The sequence below is a fragment of the Pecten maximus genome, chromosome 4 (assembly GCF_902652985.1).
Source record: "Pecten maximus chromosome 4, xPecMax1.1, whole genome shotgun sequence".
Lineage (NCBI taxonomy): Eukaryota > Metazoa > Mollusca > Bivalvia > Pectinida > Pectinidae > Pecten > Pecten maximus.
The window spans coordinates 6,952,340-6,973,348 of NC_047018.1; the positions used below are offsets into that span (position 1 = coordinate 6,952,340).

General features: G+C 35.0%; 1 protein-coding gene across 1 annotated transcript; it reads left to right on the forward strand.

The window, feature by feature from the left end:
• The first annotated feature begins 8 nt into the window (after positions 1-8).
• LOC117325090 (RNA exonuclease 1 homolog) lies at positions 9-20,854 on the forward strand. Its single transcript, XM_033881026.1, has 15 exons — positions 9-201; positions 1,725-3,886; positions 4,722-4,808; positions 5,540-5,692; positions 12,056-12,199; positions 12,482-12,616; positions 12,971-13,217; positions 14,135-14,290; positions 15,201-15,314; positions 15,540-15,613; positions 15,823-15,936; positions 16,083-16,198; positions 17,454-17,592; positions 17,837-17,957; positions 18,234-20,854. The coding sequence occupies exons 1-15, from the start codon at positions 90-92 to the stop codon at positions 18,329-18,331; spliced, it is 3,972 nt and encodes a 1,323-aa protein (XP_033736917.1). The 5' UTR covers positions 9-89; the 3' UTR covers positions 18,332-20,854.
• The last annotated feature ends 155 nt before the right edge of the window (positions 20,855-21,009 follow it).

Below are 21,009 nucleotides of genomic sequence, written 5' to 3' on the forward strand. Positions count from 1 at the left end.
GACATTATGGCGGCTTTCATGAAAAGTTGACATAATGACACGAGAATGTAAACCTTATGTAAAACAAGTAATTGACAGCTATATTGAGCATGTTTCGCTCTGCCGGCTACTATCGTGGTGTGAATTGTCCATTCTTTGCCAGCGGACTTTGTGAACGCCCGTATTGTCACTTTAGACACGTCAAACAAGATCACAATGAAGGTAGCAAATATGATGATAAACAAAAAGTGAAACCGTTTTGTTGTGATTAATCATAGCACTCGTGTCTTGATTGTTGGAGAATTCTAATTGACAATATTGAAATGAAATGTCATTTTAAACGTCATAGTCGTTATACAATTTTGTAATCTTTTGAATAAATATCGACAACATTGAAAAACAAACCTCCGTAAAAAGGCCTTTAAATTTTAATCACACTTTCGATACTCCCACCTCTGACGCGATTCTTCTACATAGACTTAACCGTTTTGATAACACGATCGTCATATATGCCCAGATATTTTGGAAGGCAAGGCTGAATTGACAACTTTCTATTATCCTTTGTATAATATATATATCACCCATATATCGGGGATAATATTTTGGCCAAAATAGGAGATTGGGAAAATCAATACTTTTTCATCATGCCTAGTTTCCTAAATATATCTAACAGCCTTGCAAATTGGTGGAAACCAAAAATATTAAAAAACCTGGACATTTGATTTTGTAAATTTCATCTGATATTGAGCAGAAATAAGAAGGATCTTACAGCCATATAATTGTATATAATGAACAGGGTTGTACCTTCAATTTAAACTTTTTATGAGTTTGGCCTTGATCAACAACACATACCTTTCCATATTAAAGTGAATGTAATATTATTTACAATCTATGTTCAGATATCTCCTTATTGAATTTAGATGATTTTGCAAAATTACAGGATAGTCAGAAAGAAAATGGCAGGCTATATACATGGATTTCATCTGAAAAATGATAAGACATTTCAGAAGAAATCATGTGACATGTTAAACATACAGTTTACTGGTATATGTAGAATTTTATTGGGAAAAGCAAACCAAAATAAAGCATGTGAAGCTACACTCATGATTAAGGTAAATAATGCATATTCAAATCCAAGTGTTCCACTTCCATTATGCAATGTACATCTCTTCCACCTTGGGATGTGTCAGCTAAAGTGAAGGTTCAGGATGCCAAACTTTCAGATGACTGAGTTGACTAGTTCAGGGAGGAAGCATACAAACAAATGATCTTTTTGATATATAACCACACTAAAGCATGGGGTCAAATTTAATGTCTTTATTTGGTTTTAGCTTCATTGTAATCCTCGATCAAAGGGCAAGTTAGTAGCATCCCTTCTTTCTAGAATATTGAACCTTTGGGATTTGTCTTGACATATTTAAAGAGTTCAGGAAATATTTCTATATTGAGAAAGTTTGCATTAAAGCTGTCAATATAGCCTTTTGAAGCACAAAAAAAATAAAAATAAACCCAAATGCTATCAGGATTTCTGTTCAAACTGTACAGACGAACCCATTTAATCTAAAAAAAAAGACCCCAGTTATAGAAAACACAGTGCAAATGCATGAGAATGGCATGATGGATTTTGAAGATTAGATGAAAATTGCTGATATCAGTTGAAGGAAACTTCTGAAGTATCTTATTAGAAAAATATATATGCATAAAAAAAACAGCATCTTATGAAGTGTATTCCATATCATTTTCAGATCTGAATAGTAGACCACATACACCATCAAAGGATGCTAGTACATACTTGGAGAAGCTATCGGATGGACAGTTTCCATTGACCAGTGAATGTATCAAGTCTTTCTCCAAAGAGAGCGATGTGGATGAGAAAAAATCTGGGGATCAAATTCTTAACAAATATACAGGTGAACCAATAATTGATGAGGAAGCTGAACATAATGAGTTGGGAAATATTTCGACAAATGTAAATGACATCAATAAATACACAGGAAAACCTGTGGAGTATAACAAATACACAGGAGACCCTATTTATCATAAAGAGGATGCAACAGTATCGTCTCTGAATAAGCGATGGACAGAGGCAGTGCTTGGTAGTACCACTCCTACCTATAATCCTACCCCATTGAGTGAATTACAAAAAAGAAATGCAAATCCAAGTGTGAACAAGTATTCATTGTCAGCAAGTACTAGTACTTCTAGTCAAGAGTATGACCCAGAATCAAACTACTCCACCTCTACCAAAATCAACCATGTGCAGGTTCCCCAAGTTGGTCGTCCCTCCTATACCACTAAGAGGTCGTGTAGCTATGACCCTTCAAATGCCCAGTACAAAAAACCTGTTCTCAAAAGACAACGTGTGGCCTCATTCTTTGATGCAAAATTTAGTTCAGATGAAGAAGAAAATACGAAAAATGATAGTGGAAAGGATGAAAAAACAGTTTCAAGTGATAAGGAAGACAAATTTCATCTGAAGGATGTTGATTATTTTGAGAAGCTGTTGAATGGACCGAAGGATGTTGATGTGAAAAGTAGTCGTGTAAAAGTTGAAAGTGATGATTCATTGGATTCCCTGGATGAAGATGTTGATGTCACACCATTAATTGAAAAGTGTAGGAGACGTTCACAGTCAGGGGGCACTGATCAAGACAGTACTGAGGAGAAAACTGAAGATAAGTCAAATGTCTCAAGTACAGATAAGGGAGATAATTCACATACCAACACAGAAATTCTCTCTGATAAGGTTAATGAAAGCTCTAATTCAATAGATAGAAAGACAAAGAAAAAATCGAGAGTGGAATCAACCAACAGTATTGGCAGTGAAAATGGAAACTCTGCTGAAATTAGTGATAGAAAAAATGACAAGAAAAATAGTGCTTCATCACATTCAAAATCATCCCATCATAGAACTAGCAAATCATCGAAGGAATGCTCATCAAAAGATTCTCAGGGGAATGGAAGTTCAACTCATAAATCATCAAAGGAGTCATCATCTTCCCACCAGGGGACTAGTATTTCATCTCATAAATCTTCAAAGGAATCATCATCTTCCCACCAAGGGACTAGTTTTTCATCTCATAAATCTTCAAAGGAATCATCATCTTCCCATCAAGGGACTAGTGTTTCATCTCATAAATCTTCAAAGGAGTCATCATCTTCCCACCAAGGGACTAGTGTTTCATCTCATAAATCTTCAAAGGAGTATTCAACAAAGTTATCACATAAAAAAACAGAACCTAACAAATCCTCGCATAAAAGTGACAAGAGTTCCGATCATCCTTCATCACCAAAGTCTAGTACTTCTGTATATAAGGCCCAAAAGATCATAACCAAACGCAAATCCAGAGACTCTCAAGACAGCAAATCATCAGAAAATGAAAACCATATGTGTAACACTGAAAAGTCAAAGGATTTATTCAAAACATCAAATAATCGTCACAAACATTCAAGACATTCAAACTCAGAATCAACATCTTCATCTTCAGACAAACACCAGCATAATTCAGAAAAAGATCACAAGAAACATTCTACTGACAATTCATCACATAGCTCAGGGTCAAGTAAAGGTAGCAAAGACAGGCAAAATAGAGCCAAACAGAAAGATACAGGTGATCAAAAAGGGACCAAGTCAAAGTCTGTGAGCTCTGAAAGGAGGAAATCTTCAGAGACAACCAAGAAGAAAATTGTTGATATAAATGTGGATCTTTTTGGTGCTGAGAGTGAGGATGAGGATGATGATGACCTGGTGGAGGTGCCCATGGCGACAGACGGACATCTTTCTGAGAATGACATGGTAGCGTTCCTCAATGATAGTGACTACTCTGATGAGGACATTGATAGATATGATGAGTGTTTGAGAATATTTCAGGAAAACAAAGGGGTAAAGAATAATGCCAACAAAAAGGTAAAGTACATCAAATATTCAGTTGTTGTTCGGAGCTAGTTTCTGACATGATCATGATCAAATGGGCTTTTTTGGGTTGATCTAAAATATATATACATTGCAAAGCTTACTTTTAGTTATGGAGATAGGAATGCACTAGATTAAGTGGAAAAAACATGTTTCTCTTAATGTCACATACCTGTTAATATCATGTTTCTGTCTGACAAATGCAACATGATATAAAGAGGAATGCACTGTATCATTCGTGAGTTCATTCGTTGCATGGCAATATTAATCCATCCGGCAAATCGTACAAATTACACTCGGAATATATACAATGAATATCCATGCTGTTTTTTAAAAAATTCATCTCCTAGCTTGCTGCATAGGCGACACCTCAACTTCCGTGGAATTCTTGTGCTTTTATAAGCCTGTCAAATTTTGACAGGAGTATTATATAATGATAATGGTATGGCATTTTCCATTTGTCTGCTGTAAACTTTTGTTTGTACAGAGATCTCCTACATATTCAACCAATCTGTTTGAAACTTTGTGTGCCATGTGCATTAATCGTGATATGTAGTTGAGTATTTAATACTTCTCCAGAGATCGCTTCCTGCATTTTTCAATCAATTTCTTTGAAAATTAGTTTTACCGAGCTGTTTTAAAAAAAAAGTTTTTTTGTTTCTGTAGATCCTCTGTAGACTTTAATGCTATGATATGAAATGTTACGTTCTCAGTTTGATTAGACGGTTTTTATATATAAATCAAGATATATACTGTATATAATAACAGTGATAACAGTGATACGTTGTGTGGGACTGTTATTGAAATTGTGCTGCATTTCATTTGACAGAAATCATCTCCAGAAAAAGCTCATGATGCAAAGGTCCCACCAGCTTCATCTGGCAAGCAACGCATGGCACACAAGAAAGATTCTGAGGTACAATTTTTACAGACTTTAATTATTTCAATTAAGAAAGTGTTAACTTTTTATACAAAAAGTTTGCCCCTTCTAGATGATGAAAACTTTTTTAGCTTGCTGTGACAGAGTCCAGGAGAGCTATTACTACACTTGGTGTCCTGTCATTCGTAGACGGCTATAGATATAGACAAAATTTCTTAGCTTGCTGTGACGAAGACCAAGACAGCTATTGCTATACCCCTAGTGTCAAGTCATCTGTAGACAACTAGGTAAATATTTATAGCTCACTGAGACAAAGTCCAGGGGAGTTGTTGCAATACGTACCCTAGGCCAGGAGTTGACAATGTTGGCGTCTGTAGAAAGCTAGGTTAAGTGTTGTATCAATACTAATGTAACAGAGCGCAGGAATTATATAAATTTAAATCACTGCCTCCGCTAGGGATTGAACCCGGGACCTCTGGCTTACTAGTCTCACGCTCAACCGATCGAGCTAAAGAGAAGATCTCTCTAGCCGAGCGGTATATTGCGGCTAGTATTTACCAGGGTTACACTAATGAGGATACAGTTAAGATATTTAAAATATACGTTCCTTGTGACAAGACTTTTCCATTGGTACTTTTCCATTGATACTGCTTTTGTGGACCTGCTGACCTTCACTGACCTTTGACCTACTTTAAGAAAAATAATTCCGAATTTCAACCCACTTTGCAAACTATGTTGTCTTATGATGTGTTATATGATTGTTTCAGGTTACCAGAAAAGTTAAAGTGTTCGAGAAACCAAAGTCCAAGATGTCTCCAGCGGAAGTGATGCATAATCGCTTCCTCCAAATACAGAAAAAGGCCCAGGAGGCTGCTGCTGCCGCCAGTTCTAGAAATAATGAAACAGCCTCATCCTCAACAGTGAGTCTACAATACTAATGTTTCCTGGTCATGACGTGTGTAAAATTAGTGGTCTAGTTTTACCAATTTAACCAAATTGGTGGTAATAGCTAAAATCTAGTGGAAATTATCTAAATCTAGTGGTAATGATGATAAACTGTGGTAATGATGATAAACCTGTGGTAGTAAAAGAAAACATGTGGTAATTATAAAAAAAAAACTGTGGTATATTAAGCAGGTGTCAGGAACTTCCACTGGGGTGAGCAAATGTCCACTTTTCTAATCCCTAGTGGCAGAATAAACAGGAGATGAGTCTTGTCACTTTTAAAGCACCTTTGTGGTGGCATATATAATGAAAGTGAGTTAACAGTTAAATTTCAGTCTTTTGTTTCCAGCAAGCATTTGTATACAGGATGAACATGAAATTAGACTATTTGCAAAATTATATCACTTAACATGAAAAATTCACAAAGATTGTAATCTTCCAAAAATGTTTCAGAAAGTTAGCATGACTTCATGAATAATCTCTATATACACAATTAAGGATTAAACTGTCTTTTTTTTATGTCTATGGTCGATAAAGATGCCAGAGCTTTGCAAACATGACACGTTTGTTTGCAAAGCTCTGGAATCTATATCAACCATAGACACCAAAAAGACAGTTTAATGCTTATATTTACATTGTTAACATATTTTTTTGTTATTTTTGAAAATTAAAATTGAGTTAGCATAAAAAAATGCCAATTTTCAGCGACTTCGTCAATTGGATTCGACAAATGGAACAGACTATTTTTTCAAAATTCACTTGTCAAGTACAGATTGACAAACAAAAAAGTGCATTGAAATAATATGAAAAAAACACAGTCTGTTCAATTCTTTTTATTATTTGTGTAACAATATTGTACAAAATTTCTTTTTGATACTTTTTAATTAACATAAAAAAACGACGTAGTCTTAGGCTTTTTTTCATAGAGCCATATGATTGTTTACGTTAGTTACAAGTAGTTCCAGTGGGTGAATATATTTATGCGCGGCATGGATTGATGTCATGTTTTGGGTGTCAATTATGCACACATAGACTGCAAATCTTTTTCCTTAGTTTATATCATGGCTTTACCACCGAAATGTAAATATATGCATATATACTTAATAACTAAAAGGTCCTGGGATGGAATCCTAGAGGTGAAGCCATGCATATTTTTTGTGTGGAAAGGAAGCCTACACTGTATATATTTCTATCACATACATATTGTATATACATAGGGAGAAGCTACTATACACATTAAAAAAAAAAACAGATTAGAACTGATTGTTGGAAATACATGCTGTAACTTTTTACTTTTGTCTTGTTAGAACAATACCTGAGAAACCTGAGTATGCATGCTTAAATCTCTTTGACCTGAGAATTAGCCATATTGAAATCTCAAATCAAATACCAATTTTATGAAAATATATGAATCCTTACACAGTTCACTTCAGATTGACTATAGCATTTTAGTGAAGATTTTATTCCTGAATTTTTCTCAACCTTAAAAAGTGGTCATTTATTGTATACAAATATCACCCATGGCCAGACTGGCTGATGTGATGTACTTACTCAAGTTCCACAAGCGGGATTCAGCCCAACCTTTCCTGAAATGGGCCAGAGAAGGTTCTAACCAAGCATTTTATTCTTTGGGTCGTTGGGAAATCCACACAAAACACAATTCAAACTTCTGCCACCAGTGGGATTCAGCTAAAACTTGCCTGAAATTAATTACTGTATCCTGAGATGATTCTGACCAAGTGTTGTTATACCCTCTGTGACGAAGTTGGAAGGTGTACTAGACTCTGTGTGTTTGTCCATCTGTCTGTAAAAACACAATTTTGATTTTTCATGGACTTTGATGAAACTTTGCACACATGTTATTCATGACATATTAATGTGTCACCCTGAAACCCCATCTATTTTTACCAGGGTAATGTCCCTCAATGCCACTAAATGAGACATTTAGCAGGTGACACATCCACTTCCGTGGAATTCTTTATGTTTGAAGACATTTGTTGAATTTAAATAAATTATAGAAAAGCAGCCTAAATCTTACACAATGACCTGTTTTATCCCTTAGTATTCTGAACTAATTTCTGTGCAAATTATTACGCTTGCTTCCTGGTTTGTATGAGCGGAGGTAACTTGTATACAATGTTTTTGGAAAGCTTGTAAGTCCAAAAGTATATACCTCATGCCTTTCTAATATGGTTTATACATTCATTAGAGGTCTAGGAGTGATGTTATGGTAAAATCGTGCAGAAAAAAGAAAAATCTTGTGATTTTTTTCGCATTATACCATTTTGTGGACTTCACTTTTTTGGCACACTTTAAAGTTTTGGGCGGGGGGGGGGGGGGGGGGGGGGGAGTCCAAGGTGATAGGTTTATACTTTTGGACTCCCCTAGTTTATATATTCATTAGAGATCCAGGAGTGATGTTATGGCAAAATCATGTCAAAAAAAATTGTGATTTTTTTTTTACCATTTAGTGGACTTACTTTTTTTGACACAAAAACCCATTTTAAAGATTTTGGGGGTTTTTTTGACACAAAAACCCATTTTAAAGATTTTGGGGGTTAGTTTTTGAAAAGCTTGTCAGTATATTTGGTTTATACATCCATTAGAGGTCTAGGAGCGATATTATGTGACATACAATTTCAAAATGACATGCTTATACATACATGAAAAATGAATGCATAGTGTGATTGCTGCCGCCGGTGAGCTTTTGCAATCATTGATTGCACTTGTTACACAGGGAGAAAAAAGACGCAGTAAATTGAGTACAATTTAAAAACTTAGGAACCAAAATAAACTGGAAGAGTTATTTACAGGAATCTCATAATTTATATGTAGGGAATCACAATTTATCAAGAAATATGATGGACATCACAAATTATTCTATATAAGAATTAAACTTAATCATAGTATGCTAATTCAAGTGAGGTTTAAAACGACATAGGATAATCATCAGTAAAACATTCAGGAATGTGCTTAAAAAACAATACATGTGTACATGCCATTTTATATTTATATAATATTTGCTTTTCTCCTATATTTCAATCCCTCCTATGAGTGGCCTCGGCACTTTGATTTTTCCAGAAATGTTGGTTGTCGTGGTAACCAGGTGATCACTATGCATCGGTTTTGTGTAATGGGCAAAATAATTATAGCTCATCATGTCGTCAGTTCTTACAAAAGTAGATTAGTTTTATCCAAGCTTGGTCAAGTGGTGTACAAACTTCTCAATGCCTGTCATTTTGACATCAGGTTTTTCCATAACTGTTATTATGGAAACTAGAGGCTTCTGAGTGGTCACATTCAAAATATTGTCCATTTACCGGGTAAGCTGAAATTGTTATATACCCCCTGGGTAAGGGTTTTGATATCAAGAGGGATAGCAAATACAATGATGCTATTTAGAAAAAATAGATGTCAATTGGTTGCCATGGTAACCATAAGAAATTTGGTGTTAAGACATTGGTACTATATATAGTTTTCCAAAATGAAAGGTGTCATATGGTTGCCTTGTTAACCATAAGAAATTCACTGTATAGAGGTTTTAGTGTACTGGCTAATATCTCATTAGTCCTTAAATCAATTTTATTCAAACTTGGTCAAGTTGCATAATTAACAGGGGTTGAAATTATAATAAACTTCACAAGCAATTCATTGTGAGTGCTCAAAATTTCCACTAGTATAGTAAAATTTTGAACTAGCAAATTTTACAGTTGTAGTACTAGTGTTTTCGTCAATTTCAATACAAAGTAAAATACGGAAAATACAGGAATCAGACTTATCGGAAAGATTTTATTATCCCCTCGCGACGAAAGTCGGGGAGGGGATATAGCGTTCCGTTCGTACGTAAGTAAGTACGTATGTATGTTCACTTTTTGTCAGCGCTCTTGCGACTTCATTTATGAACGGATTCTGACCAAACTTCATATATGGGTCCAGCATGGGAATACCTCGAACGAGTTCGTGTTTCAGGGTGCCAAGGTCAAGGTCACTGTTACTATTTATAGAAAATCTTTGTCAGCATTCTTGCAACTTCATTTCTGAACGGATCCTGACCAAACTTCATATATTGGTCCAGCATGGGAATACCTCAAACAAGTTCGTGTTTCAGGGTGCCAAGGTCAAGGTTAAGGTCACCATTACTATTTATAGAAAATCTTTGTCAGCACTCTTGCGACTTCATTTCTGAACGGATCCTGACCAAACTTCATATATGGGTCCAGCATGGGAATACCTCGAACGAGTTCGTGTTTTAGGGCACCAAGGTCAAGGCCAATGTCACCGTTACTATTTATAGAAAATCTTTGTCAGCGCTGTAATGCGACTTCTTTTTTGAACGGATCCTGACCAAACTTCATATATTGGTCCAGCATGGCAATACCTCGAACGTGTCACCGCTCTTGTGACTTCATTTTTAAACGGGTTCTGACCAAACTTCATATATGGGAAAATGCTTATATATGCATTTAGATACACACATAATTATAATAACTATCAGGAAATGAAGTTGCTAGTGTGATGCGTAACCAGATACTGTTGAATGCATAACAATATATACCATATTTATCTGGCAATGAGCCCATGCCTGATAATAAGCCCATCCATGTCTATTGCAGTTCAGTGCAAATGACAACTGATGTTATTTCAATGTCCTGCAATAACCCCACCCCCCATTTTGCGTCAGAGTTCATGTGTTAGCACGCGAGGGGATTTGTATCGTTTGCGATGCCATGTTCATTATGAAATAATGATTTCTAATATTGGTATATATTTTCCACATATATTTTCACTATTTGTGCTTGTGTATCACATCTAGGAACAGATTGTCGGGGAAAACATACTAACAAAAATTTGTGAGTAGACACAATTTTAAATAGCATTTCCTGCAATTCAACTGGCGTTGTGCTGGGTATAAAGAGTTAATTTTGAAATGGAAATATAATGGAGGATTCTGATTAAACTCATCAAACTGAAAATTTGTATAAAAGTGTTTTAAGGGATAGAAAAACCAATCACTTTAGTTATTTTTTCATCAGTCCAAAATGCAGGATGGCCACATTGATGCCATCTTGAAAAACACATTTTAAACTTCTTCAGTTTCACCTGTGTTATCCTGAGACAGTCTTGGCCAAGTGGTGTTATTTTTCAGGTCAGTCCAAATTCCAACACTGATGATACGGCAGCCATTTTATAGCACGTTTGATATCATAGTTTTTTTCTCTGAGTATCACTGTACTGGCCATGGTGTAGTTGTGTAAATTAGAATAAATCTGGTACTCTGTTCCTGTATTTGTGTAGTACTGGTGTAGTTGTGTAAATTAGCATAAATCTGGTACTCTGTTCCTGTACTTGTGTAGTACTGGTGTAGTTGTGTAAATTAGAATAAATCTGGTACTCTGTTCTTGTACTTGTGTAGTACTGGTGTAGTTGTGTAAATTAGAATAAATCTGGTACTCTGTTCCTGTACTGGTGTAGTTATATAAATCAGAATAAATCTGGTAATGTGTAGTACTGGAGTTATATAAATAAGAATAAATCTGGTACTCGGTTCCTGTACTGGTGTAGTACTGGAGTTATATAAATAAGAATAAATCTGGTACTCGGTTCCTGTACTGGTGTAGTTGTGTAAATCAGAATAAATCTGGTACATGTACTCTGTTCCTGTACTGGTGTAATTAATTAGAATAAATCTGGTACTCGGTTCCTGTACTGGTGTAGTTGTGTATATTAGAATAAATCTAGTACTCTGTTCCTGTACTGGTTTAGTTATATAAATAAGAATAAATCTAGTACTGAAACATAGTTGGGTCATATCTATTTTTAGAAGAACATGCTGAAGTAAGCATTTAAGTATTATGGTTTGTATTTGTATAGTTTATGTGTATAGAGCTAATGGGCTATAAATAGATTTGATTCATTGGTGTTGATTGTGCAATACGCCTTGTACTACCTGTGTACTACCTGTGTATATTTAAACACCTGCGTGCTATCCTACCTGGGTTAGTGTGTATTGGCTGGCTGGAGACATCAGTTGTGATAGAACTACTGCCATGGAGTTTCATGTAATTGTCATGTGATACTTCTGGTTATGACATGACATGTTAAATATGACACAGTATAAAAGTATGGCATATTATGGTATTAGTTATTAAAAGTCATTATTCCATTGTCTTCTTTAAGTGTATTTTGTTAACAAGAATTGAAATCTGCTACAAAACCTGGAGAAAAAATCCATTGTCAATGTGGTTTTACATTTATCAAATTAAATGAAGGTTTAGGAGAGTTGGATAGAGCGGTATGTTACTGCACCTAGAGTAATATTCCAACTTGTTACATTTTAGACAAAAAACCTTTTGTTGTCTGGGAAGAAGAAAAGGACTGCCCACAACCCATCTACCTCTAAAAGGAATGGTAAATCCTTGGAGAAAACTGTCGTCACCACTGCATCACGGACTGAGAAAAGAAAGGCTCGCACTCCCAATATTGTAAGTGATATGGAAGCATTTACTGCATATCAGATCACTACATTTCATTTGTGTCATTAAATTGATACATAGCTAATGCCAATAAGAACGGTCTTATGATCTACTGCTGTGTTCTTTGGTTTTGTACAAATCTTGATCAGTCTATGAGATTTGGTGTCATTTAATGATATACAAAATTGTATATATGTAACATTGAACAATAAGATCACTAACAATAAGATCACTAACAATAAGATCACTTGTTACAGTCAGAGATATTTGACATTCATTTCTTTCTTTCAGTCTAACTTAGTAAGACCAACAATTCCATCAGAGTTTGGGAGTAAAGTACCATTTAACATCCGTCAACGATATCTCAATCTCATCATCGATGAATGTCTCAAAATTTGTGATACTGAAAAGGAAGCATTCGATAAGGTATGTGGGGTAATGTATGTAACGGATACATGATGTCAATATTTACAGGAATATGTACATGTATATTCTCAGTTCCATGGATTAATTGTAGAAATAATATTTTTATCACTATTGTATTATAACTATTTGTTGGATGAATTTATAACTTTTACACGTCATTCTTTTCACAGGGAAACAACCAATCGGTACAAGTGTATACATGTATGATAGGGAGAGATGACTTTAACATATGACAAAGAAAACATCTGTAATGGCCTTATATGTTAGTCATATAAATCGTTTTGACCTGCTGCATTGTCATAACAAGATAACACGATCAGACAGAACATTAAGAACATAAATTGTGTATTGTAGGGCCAGGTGGAGGAGAGTGCTGTCTATAAGAGGGCTTCTAGTAAAACAGTATACCTCAACGTTGCCGTCAACACCATTAAAAGACTTCGCACAGAACAAGCTGGCCCATCTGATTCAAAAAAGCCAAAGCAGTCTGTGTTTCATCTATCACACGAACAGATTCTGGGGGGCAAAAATGCCACAAAGACAACATTCACAATCAATCGATCTGGAGGAGGCTCTAAGTTACAGGAAGAAAACTTCAAAGGTATTACTGATACCATATTTGACGTAATAAGGGTGCCCCTACCTTTTTCCAAGAAAATAAATCTTTGACTGAGTGTCAAAATGGTGTTCAAAAGTAAAATTATCCATGTGAAATGTTTTACTACTTTGTGTTCAATTTTCTTTTGCAGATTAAGTTACTAGAAACTAATTTTTTTCCACATTTTGTCTATTCATTTATTTGAAGATAAGTAAAAGACTGTTATTAACTTATTGTTTTTAAGAACAGAAAGCTAGTAAAAGACACTGTAAATCAATTATCAGGTCAAAAGTGAAGTAAAACGATGTCCGATATGATCTGGGAAATCACCTGTTTCTATGAATAGAACAAAAAAGAGTTCCATTTAAACATAAATGATAAAACACATGGAATGATGGTAAGAGCAGCAGGCAGGGTTTACAGGAATATTCAAGTGATGTTTAAGCTTAATATATATGATAATGAATAGATATCTTCATTGGGAATATTTTCATGACTGAACATTTTACTATTTCCACATCCTTGGGTATTCTGCCATAAGGTATAGTCCGTTTCAAAAAACTTCAGATTAACGAATCTTGACAAGGGTGCATCGTCTGTCAATTACCCACGCCCTGTGCCCTTATTAGGTCATATACGGTATCTTTTTTTTTCTTTTTCTCTTTGCAGTAAAATATGATGCTTAAATCAGTATATTGATATTTCATTGTTAAAATGTATTTGATCACATTTACCCATGATTGAATTTCCTATCTATTTGTGACGTCTTTGCAATTCTATGGTTGTTACCCGTAAACAAACTTGCACTTGTGGAGTAGAATAAATATTTGACTGGAATCTGTATCTTCCATTTCGAATGTTTTACTTTAAAAAATTGATTGACATGCTGAATATTATCACTGAATTATGGTATTTTCTAGGTGCTGAATTGTTTAAGCGTCTGACGCGGTACATTTTGACAGAAGAACAAATGAAGGAGAATGGTTTTCCTAGACCCTCTCCTACTGAACCAGGCTCGGCTGTATTCTTTGTGGAGCCAAGGAAGAAAATCAAAGTACAGTCATCCAAACCAACAAGTAAGTTGAATTGAGGAAGTTGACCGGAAGAGATAGTGGATTGACTGGCCAGCACTGCAAAAAGCAGGAAGCTGAGTGCTAGCCAGAGAAACTTTTACATAGGGGTTGAGACATCCCTGTCCACCAAGCAGACTCCTGTAAAATTATTGTTCCAAGTGGATATCAAAATATTCTGTTTTATTCTTCTACAAACAGACTAATAGAATCTAACATGGGTCCGTTCTGTGGACAAGAATATTTCACCCAGAGTGTTAGAATTTGGCCAGTCTGCACGAGGCTTCCAAAAGTAATTCATTGCGCCATCTACAATTAATGCTCTGTGGATGGAATATGCGTTAAAATTGATGACATCATCATATACGACATGGTTACACAACGTAAAAAGATAAGGTTATGTTATTGTGAGCAGCGTTATATAATGTGTGCCAGCTGTCTTTACCACCCCCCCCCCCCCCCCCCCCCCCCACCTAGCAACTGCAGTATAATATCCCTGTAAAGTATGAGAGAAATTGTTTCCTTGTTATCTCTGTGAGAGTTTGATGTACTGAGTTTTACTGAAATAATTTTATCATAATGTACCTTCTGTTGTATAGAAGGCTAAATTGCTGACATAGCCATATGACAAGTAGCCAAAGACAGAAATTTATCAAAAATAAATGTATTGCCAGAATACGCTACTCTCTAAACAGTGTACCGCGGGTAATATATTGCCAGAATTTATATGTGCAGTTGATAAGTGTAATTATTTTTAAAGGCAAGTTCTGAATAAGGAAATCCTGACATTGTATGGCACTCTTACCTTCCTGATATTTTAATATGTATTCAGTCCAATCCTGCTTTTTGAAATGTGATGGATCCTCTGGTCGGTGAAGGTTTATTGTACATGCAGATTGATAATATGTCATTACAGATTATGAGAAGTTGTGTGTTCGATGTGGCAAGATGTTCACTGTGTATCCCAACGGAACCTATGCAACCAAAGAGGAATGTTCCTTTCACTGGGGCAAGGCATGGAAAAAACGCAGTGAGTCTTCTCTCTAAGCTTATAGGTCACAGTTGAAACACGGAAAGGAAATCATTTGCTGAGAAATCCATTTAATGGTAATGTGTCGAAGTATTTGGAAAGGCTTTGTTACAACATGATAGCATAGTAAACGGGGGAAAAGGTGTGAGGTTTCCCCAGTAAACTTGTGTGATTTGTTCAGCCACTCATTTTCATAATAACAATATTTTTATTTTGTTGTTCTAGTTGCTGGTATGATTGATACTAGGTACACCTGTTGTCAAGGTGACCTTTCATCAGACGGTTGTCAGATTTCTAAGGTAAGCTTGTGGAACACACTGTTTCAGATAAAGTAAAACTCTTGTTGCTGTTTCATTCACCTAGCTTCTGGACTTCCTGATTTTTATAACTACATACAGCATTTTGATAAAAAAAAAATGACCTCCATACAAATATGTTGTCCTGGCACCAATAACAAGATCCAAGTTTATAGTAACTTATATATATATTACTGGATGTGTTGTTACAGGGCCATGTCCACGAGACCAACAAATGGGAAGCCCTGTCTGGGTACATGAAGACTTTTCCTTGCTCACCACCATGTGATGGAGACTATGGAGTTTTTGCTTTGGACTGTGAAATGGTAGTGTACTTTTCCATACTTTTCTTTGTTTTGTAGGTTAACAAAGAATTTGTAATTAATTGTCTATCTACAACTAAGATTATATTAATTGTGTAGTCTCATTTCTCCTCTACGTGTATATGAAGGATTTTCCAATCTTGTTGTAGGTGTACACAAAGTTGGGACTCGAGCTTGCACGAGTTACTGTGACTGACCCAGAAAACGATTGTGTGTATGAAACTCTTGTGAAACCAGATGCTGCAGTTGTGGACTATAACACCAGGTTGGCATGACAGCTTATTTCAACACTTACCACCAAGGGTTTTAATCTTGATAGAATCTGTAATCTTAGCCGAAGGCTGATATTCCCTTACTGACTCTTGTTTCTGATGAAACTAAAAATGATAAAGAATATCAGCAAGGAACTTAGATAAGTTGATCTGGAACACTAGGGAATATATTCTTTTCTCCTACATAATGGCTTCAAAATTACAGAAAAAAAATTTGAAATTTGAGATATGATGTCATTTATTATGATGTCACCTTGTGGCAAATGTCTTGTAAAAGGATGGGGCAACAGTAAGTATTGGAATACAATATTTACAGGAATATCGGGATCCAAGTAACAAACTGACAGGTACATACTCCTTATATTCTAGCTTATGTTATTGTTTTGTCAAAAAGAAGATAAATATAGTGACACAAATTAGTGATCCAATGATAAGTCCGAATTAAGATATAAAACGAATGAGACATCATGTTCAGGTATAAAGGTCTAATTCTAACGAATGAGACATCATGTTCAGGTATAAAGGTCTAATTCTAACGAATGAGACATCATGTTCAGGTATAAAGGTCCTAATCTAACGAATGAGACATCATGTTCAGGTATAAAGGTCCTAACGAATGAGACATCATGTTCAGGTATAAAGGTCTAATTCTAACGAATGAGACATCATGTTCAGGTGTAAAGGTCTAATTCTAACGAATGAGACATCATGTTCAGGTATAAAGGTCCTATTCTAACGAATGAGACATCATGTTCAGGTATAAAGGTCTAATTCTAACGAATGAGACATCATGTTCAGGTGTAAAGGTCTAATTCTAACGAATGAGACATCATGTTCAGGTATAAAGGTCCTAATCTAACGAATGAGACATCATGTTCAGGTATAAAGGTCCTAACGAATGAGACATCATGTTCAGGTATAAAGGTCTAATTCTAACGAATGAGACATCATGTTCAGGTATAAAGGTCTAATTCTAACGAATGAGTCATCATGTTCAGGTATAAAGGTCTAATTCTAACGAATGAGACATCATGTTCAGGTATAAAGGTCCTATTCTAACGAATGAGACATCATGTTCAGGTATAAAGGTCCTATTCTAACGAATGAGACATCATGTTCAGGTATAAAGGTCCTATTCTAACGAATGAGACATCATGTTCAGGTATAAAGGTCTAATTCTAAACTCAAGAACTGCCCTTATCGCACCATTAAAACCTGGTTCTAATGTTGCTCTCTGTCACTGTACAGGTTCAGTGGATTGACAGAGGAGGACCTGAGGGATGTGACCACTACTCTAAGGGACGTACAAGCTGTCCTGCTCAGTCTCTTCTCGGACCGAACCATCATTATGGGACACAGTCTGGAGAGTGATTTCTCTGCTATCAAAGTAAGTTCTTTAGAATAAGGAGATCACACATGCATATTTGTAGTAAATAATGATAATAGTTTCTGATAATCATATGCATGTTAAAGATTTATCAGAAATCTTAATGAACAATCAGGATGGATATGAAACCTTTCTGTATCTAATTTTCAAGGACAGCTAAAATAACAAGTCAAATTTTATTTTTATAACTCTGTTCTTAGTCTGTTTGAGACTTAAATATTTGAAAACTTGTACATTTTCACAGCTGCTGCATAATACAGTTGTGGACACATCCGTAGTATTCCCGCACAAGATGGGACCACCCTACAAAAGAGCTCTTAAGACTCTAATGGCCGAGTACCTGAAGAAAATTATCCAGGATGCTGGTCAGTTCACATACATAATATTATGAAATTCATTTCTTTTTGTATTGAAAATTTAGTATTATGGTAGGAGACTTTTTGAATACTTTGATGCACACTTATTACTTGGTTTGTTATTACCGATCAGGATATAAATATTAGGTAAACGTTTTAGATATATGAGTATGCAGAATTTGAGCCTATTTTAAACACATGTGAAAATACCTGATATTTGATGTAAAAAAAAATGAAAACATCAAAAGAAATAAAAACATTTAAAATTTGTATGCTTGTTGATAGTTGGTGGCCATGACAGCAAAGAAGACTCCACATCCTGTATGGAGTTGATGCACCTGAAAATTAAAGAAGATGCACGCAAAGAGCCCAGGCGAAGCTGATCATTGAGCAAAGAGCCCATGCGAAGCTGATCATTGATACCGTAATGAACAGATGTCAAATACTTTTAAGCTTGATAGTCATTTACATTGGAATCAAAAATTACCCTGTCATCTTATCGTGTCATCGTAAAACTTTGTTAAAGCAGCAATTCAGGAAACATCTGGGGAAACAAAATCATGTTTATTTCCATCTTTTTTCACTTATCAATAAAGGTTAACTTATTTATATTTTACAGTTCCAAATGGATAATGTGGTTCTACTGTATGTAAGCTGTTAAACGTGTATAATGATAATGTGACCGTTTGTTGTCGTGTATTTCTTGTAGATCAAGATTTTATCATAGAAAGGGTGCGAAAAAATATTTTCAAGTACTTCTGTACAAATATAGTTGTTCGTATAAGTCGCATATACAATGCTGTATGAGAGAGGTACAGCTAGAAAACCTCATTAGTCTAACAACGTGGACATTAATGGTTCCTTGATTTTAAGATTAATGTATTGTATATAATTCATGAAAATCCTCCGAAAATGAAAGAAAAACAGCATTTTGTGTAACTCATCACAACAGGTTTGTGTAGTGTGCATTATTGTAGTACGTTCATGGTTTCTCAAAAATATGTTGTTTACTTGTCGAATGTATGCATATGACAGTCTAGCAGTGCTAAATATATCTAACAGCTGTAGATTCATTTTCAATTTTATATTTTAAATTCTTATGCACTTTCAGAACAGTTGGTTTAGTTACGAATTTGTTTTGCACCAAAGATTAAAATTTATATCTATTAAAGGGTTGTATTTGAAGTATTCCTGTTTCATTTTGAAAGCAGTGTCATAATGATTTTACAGTAATCATTTGTAATAGAAAAAGCAGGCTATTTTCAGATTACATATTATGCATAGCTTGAGAGACTTTGTAAACAGTTACTGTAATTAACCTTGTAGAGAAGTTTGTAAATATGTATTTATATACCTAATGACCAGTTTATGTAGAAGAGAGAGTATTTATTTCATTATTTTCTATGCTGTTTTTGTATTCTTTATAAAATGGCCAGGCCAATGATAACAAGCTAGAGGTATTAGTACCCCTATAAATCACTGATATATTAACAAGCTAGAGGTATTAGTACCCCTATAAATCACAGCTATATTAACAAGCTAGAAGTATTAGTACCCCTATAAATCACTGATATATTAACAAGCTAGGCGTATTAGTACCCCTATAAATCACAGCTATATTAACAAGCTAGGCGTATTAGTACCCCTATAAATCACAGCTATATTAACAAGCTAGGCGTATTAGTACCCCTATAAATCACAGCTATATTAACAAGCTAGAAGTATTAGTACCCCTATAAATCACTGATATATTAACAAGCTAGGCGTATTAGTACCCCTATAAATCACAGCTATATTAACAAGCTAGGCGTATTAGTACCCCTATAAATCACTGATATATTACAAGCTAGGGGTATTAGTACCTCTATAAATCTTTGATATATTAACAAGCTAGGTGTATTAGTACTCCTATAAATCACTGATATATTAACAAGCTAGGCGTATCAGTACCCCTATAAATCGCTGATATATTAACAAGCTAGGCGTATTAGTACCCCTATAAATCACCGATATATTAACAAGCTAGGCGTATTAGTACCCCTATAAATCACCGATATATTAACAAGCTAGGCGTATAAGTACCCCTATAAATCACTGATATATTACAAGCTAGGGGTATTAGTACCTCTATAAATCACTGATATATTAACAAGCTAGGGGTATTAGTACCTCTATAAATCACTGATATATTAACAAGTTAGGAGTATTAGTACCCCTATAAATCACTGATATATTAACAAGCTAGGGGTATTAGTACCCCTATAGGAATACCTTCAGTATTATCTTTTTGTTAATCATGAAAATGTAAGTAAAATGAAGTAAAATGGCAAATACAGTCGAATATTTATAAGAGACAGTAATGGTTGAGAATATAATTCGTTTCATCGGTGTGGCAGGTTGTACGTTATCATATAGACTGAGAATTGTTACATTAATCACTGGACTTTTGTTTGCCATTAAACTCACTTCACCAAGTGTCACTCCAATGAGATTGTTTTTTCAGTATTTTATATAGAAAAATAAAACTACTTAAACATAGGTATTTCAGCATCAGCATTACAAGTCATATCAGTATGTTTTCATTACAGTTACACTAGACAATTATTTATTATTTTATGACAGATATTGTTAATTTACAAGACTCGTGCATGTTATTTTTTGTTACCAAATGTTACATATTTGCTGTGTTGAACTCTGTACAAACTCATAATGTTACTTGCTTTTATCAGATCCATACACTGATAGCAGTTATCAGATCCATACACTGATAGCAGTTATCAGATCCGTACACTGATAGCAGTTATCAGATCCATACACTGATAGCAGTTATCAGATCCATACACTGATAGCAGTTTTGTAAGATGAGATTTCAAGATATGAAAATAAAAAACGGATTGAAAAATGAATTTGCTTGTTTTTGATGTATTACAAGGACAGTCTTGGCACAATTGACCTTTTACAGGGTAAATGTATTATTACATGGTTCCCGATAGTTTCGGATGTCCTAGTGTGACTCACACATGGACACGTTGTTTGCATAAACAATCAATCACTTTAGTGG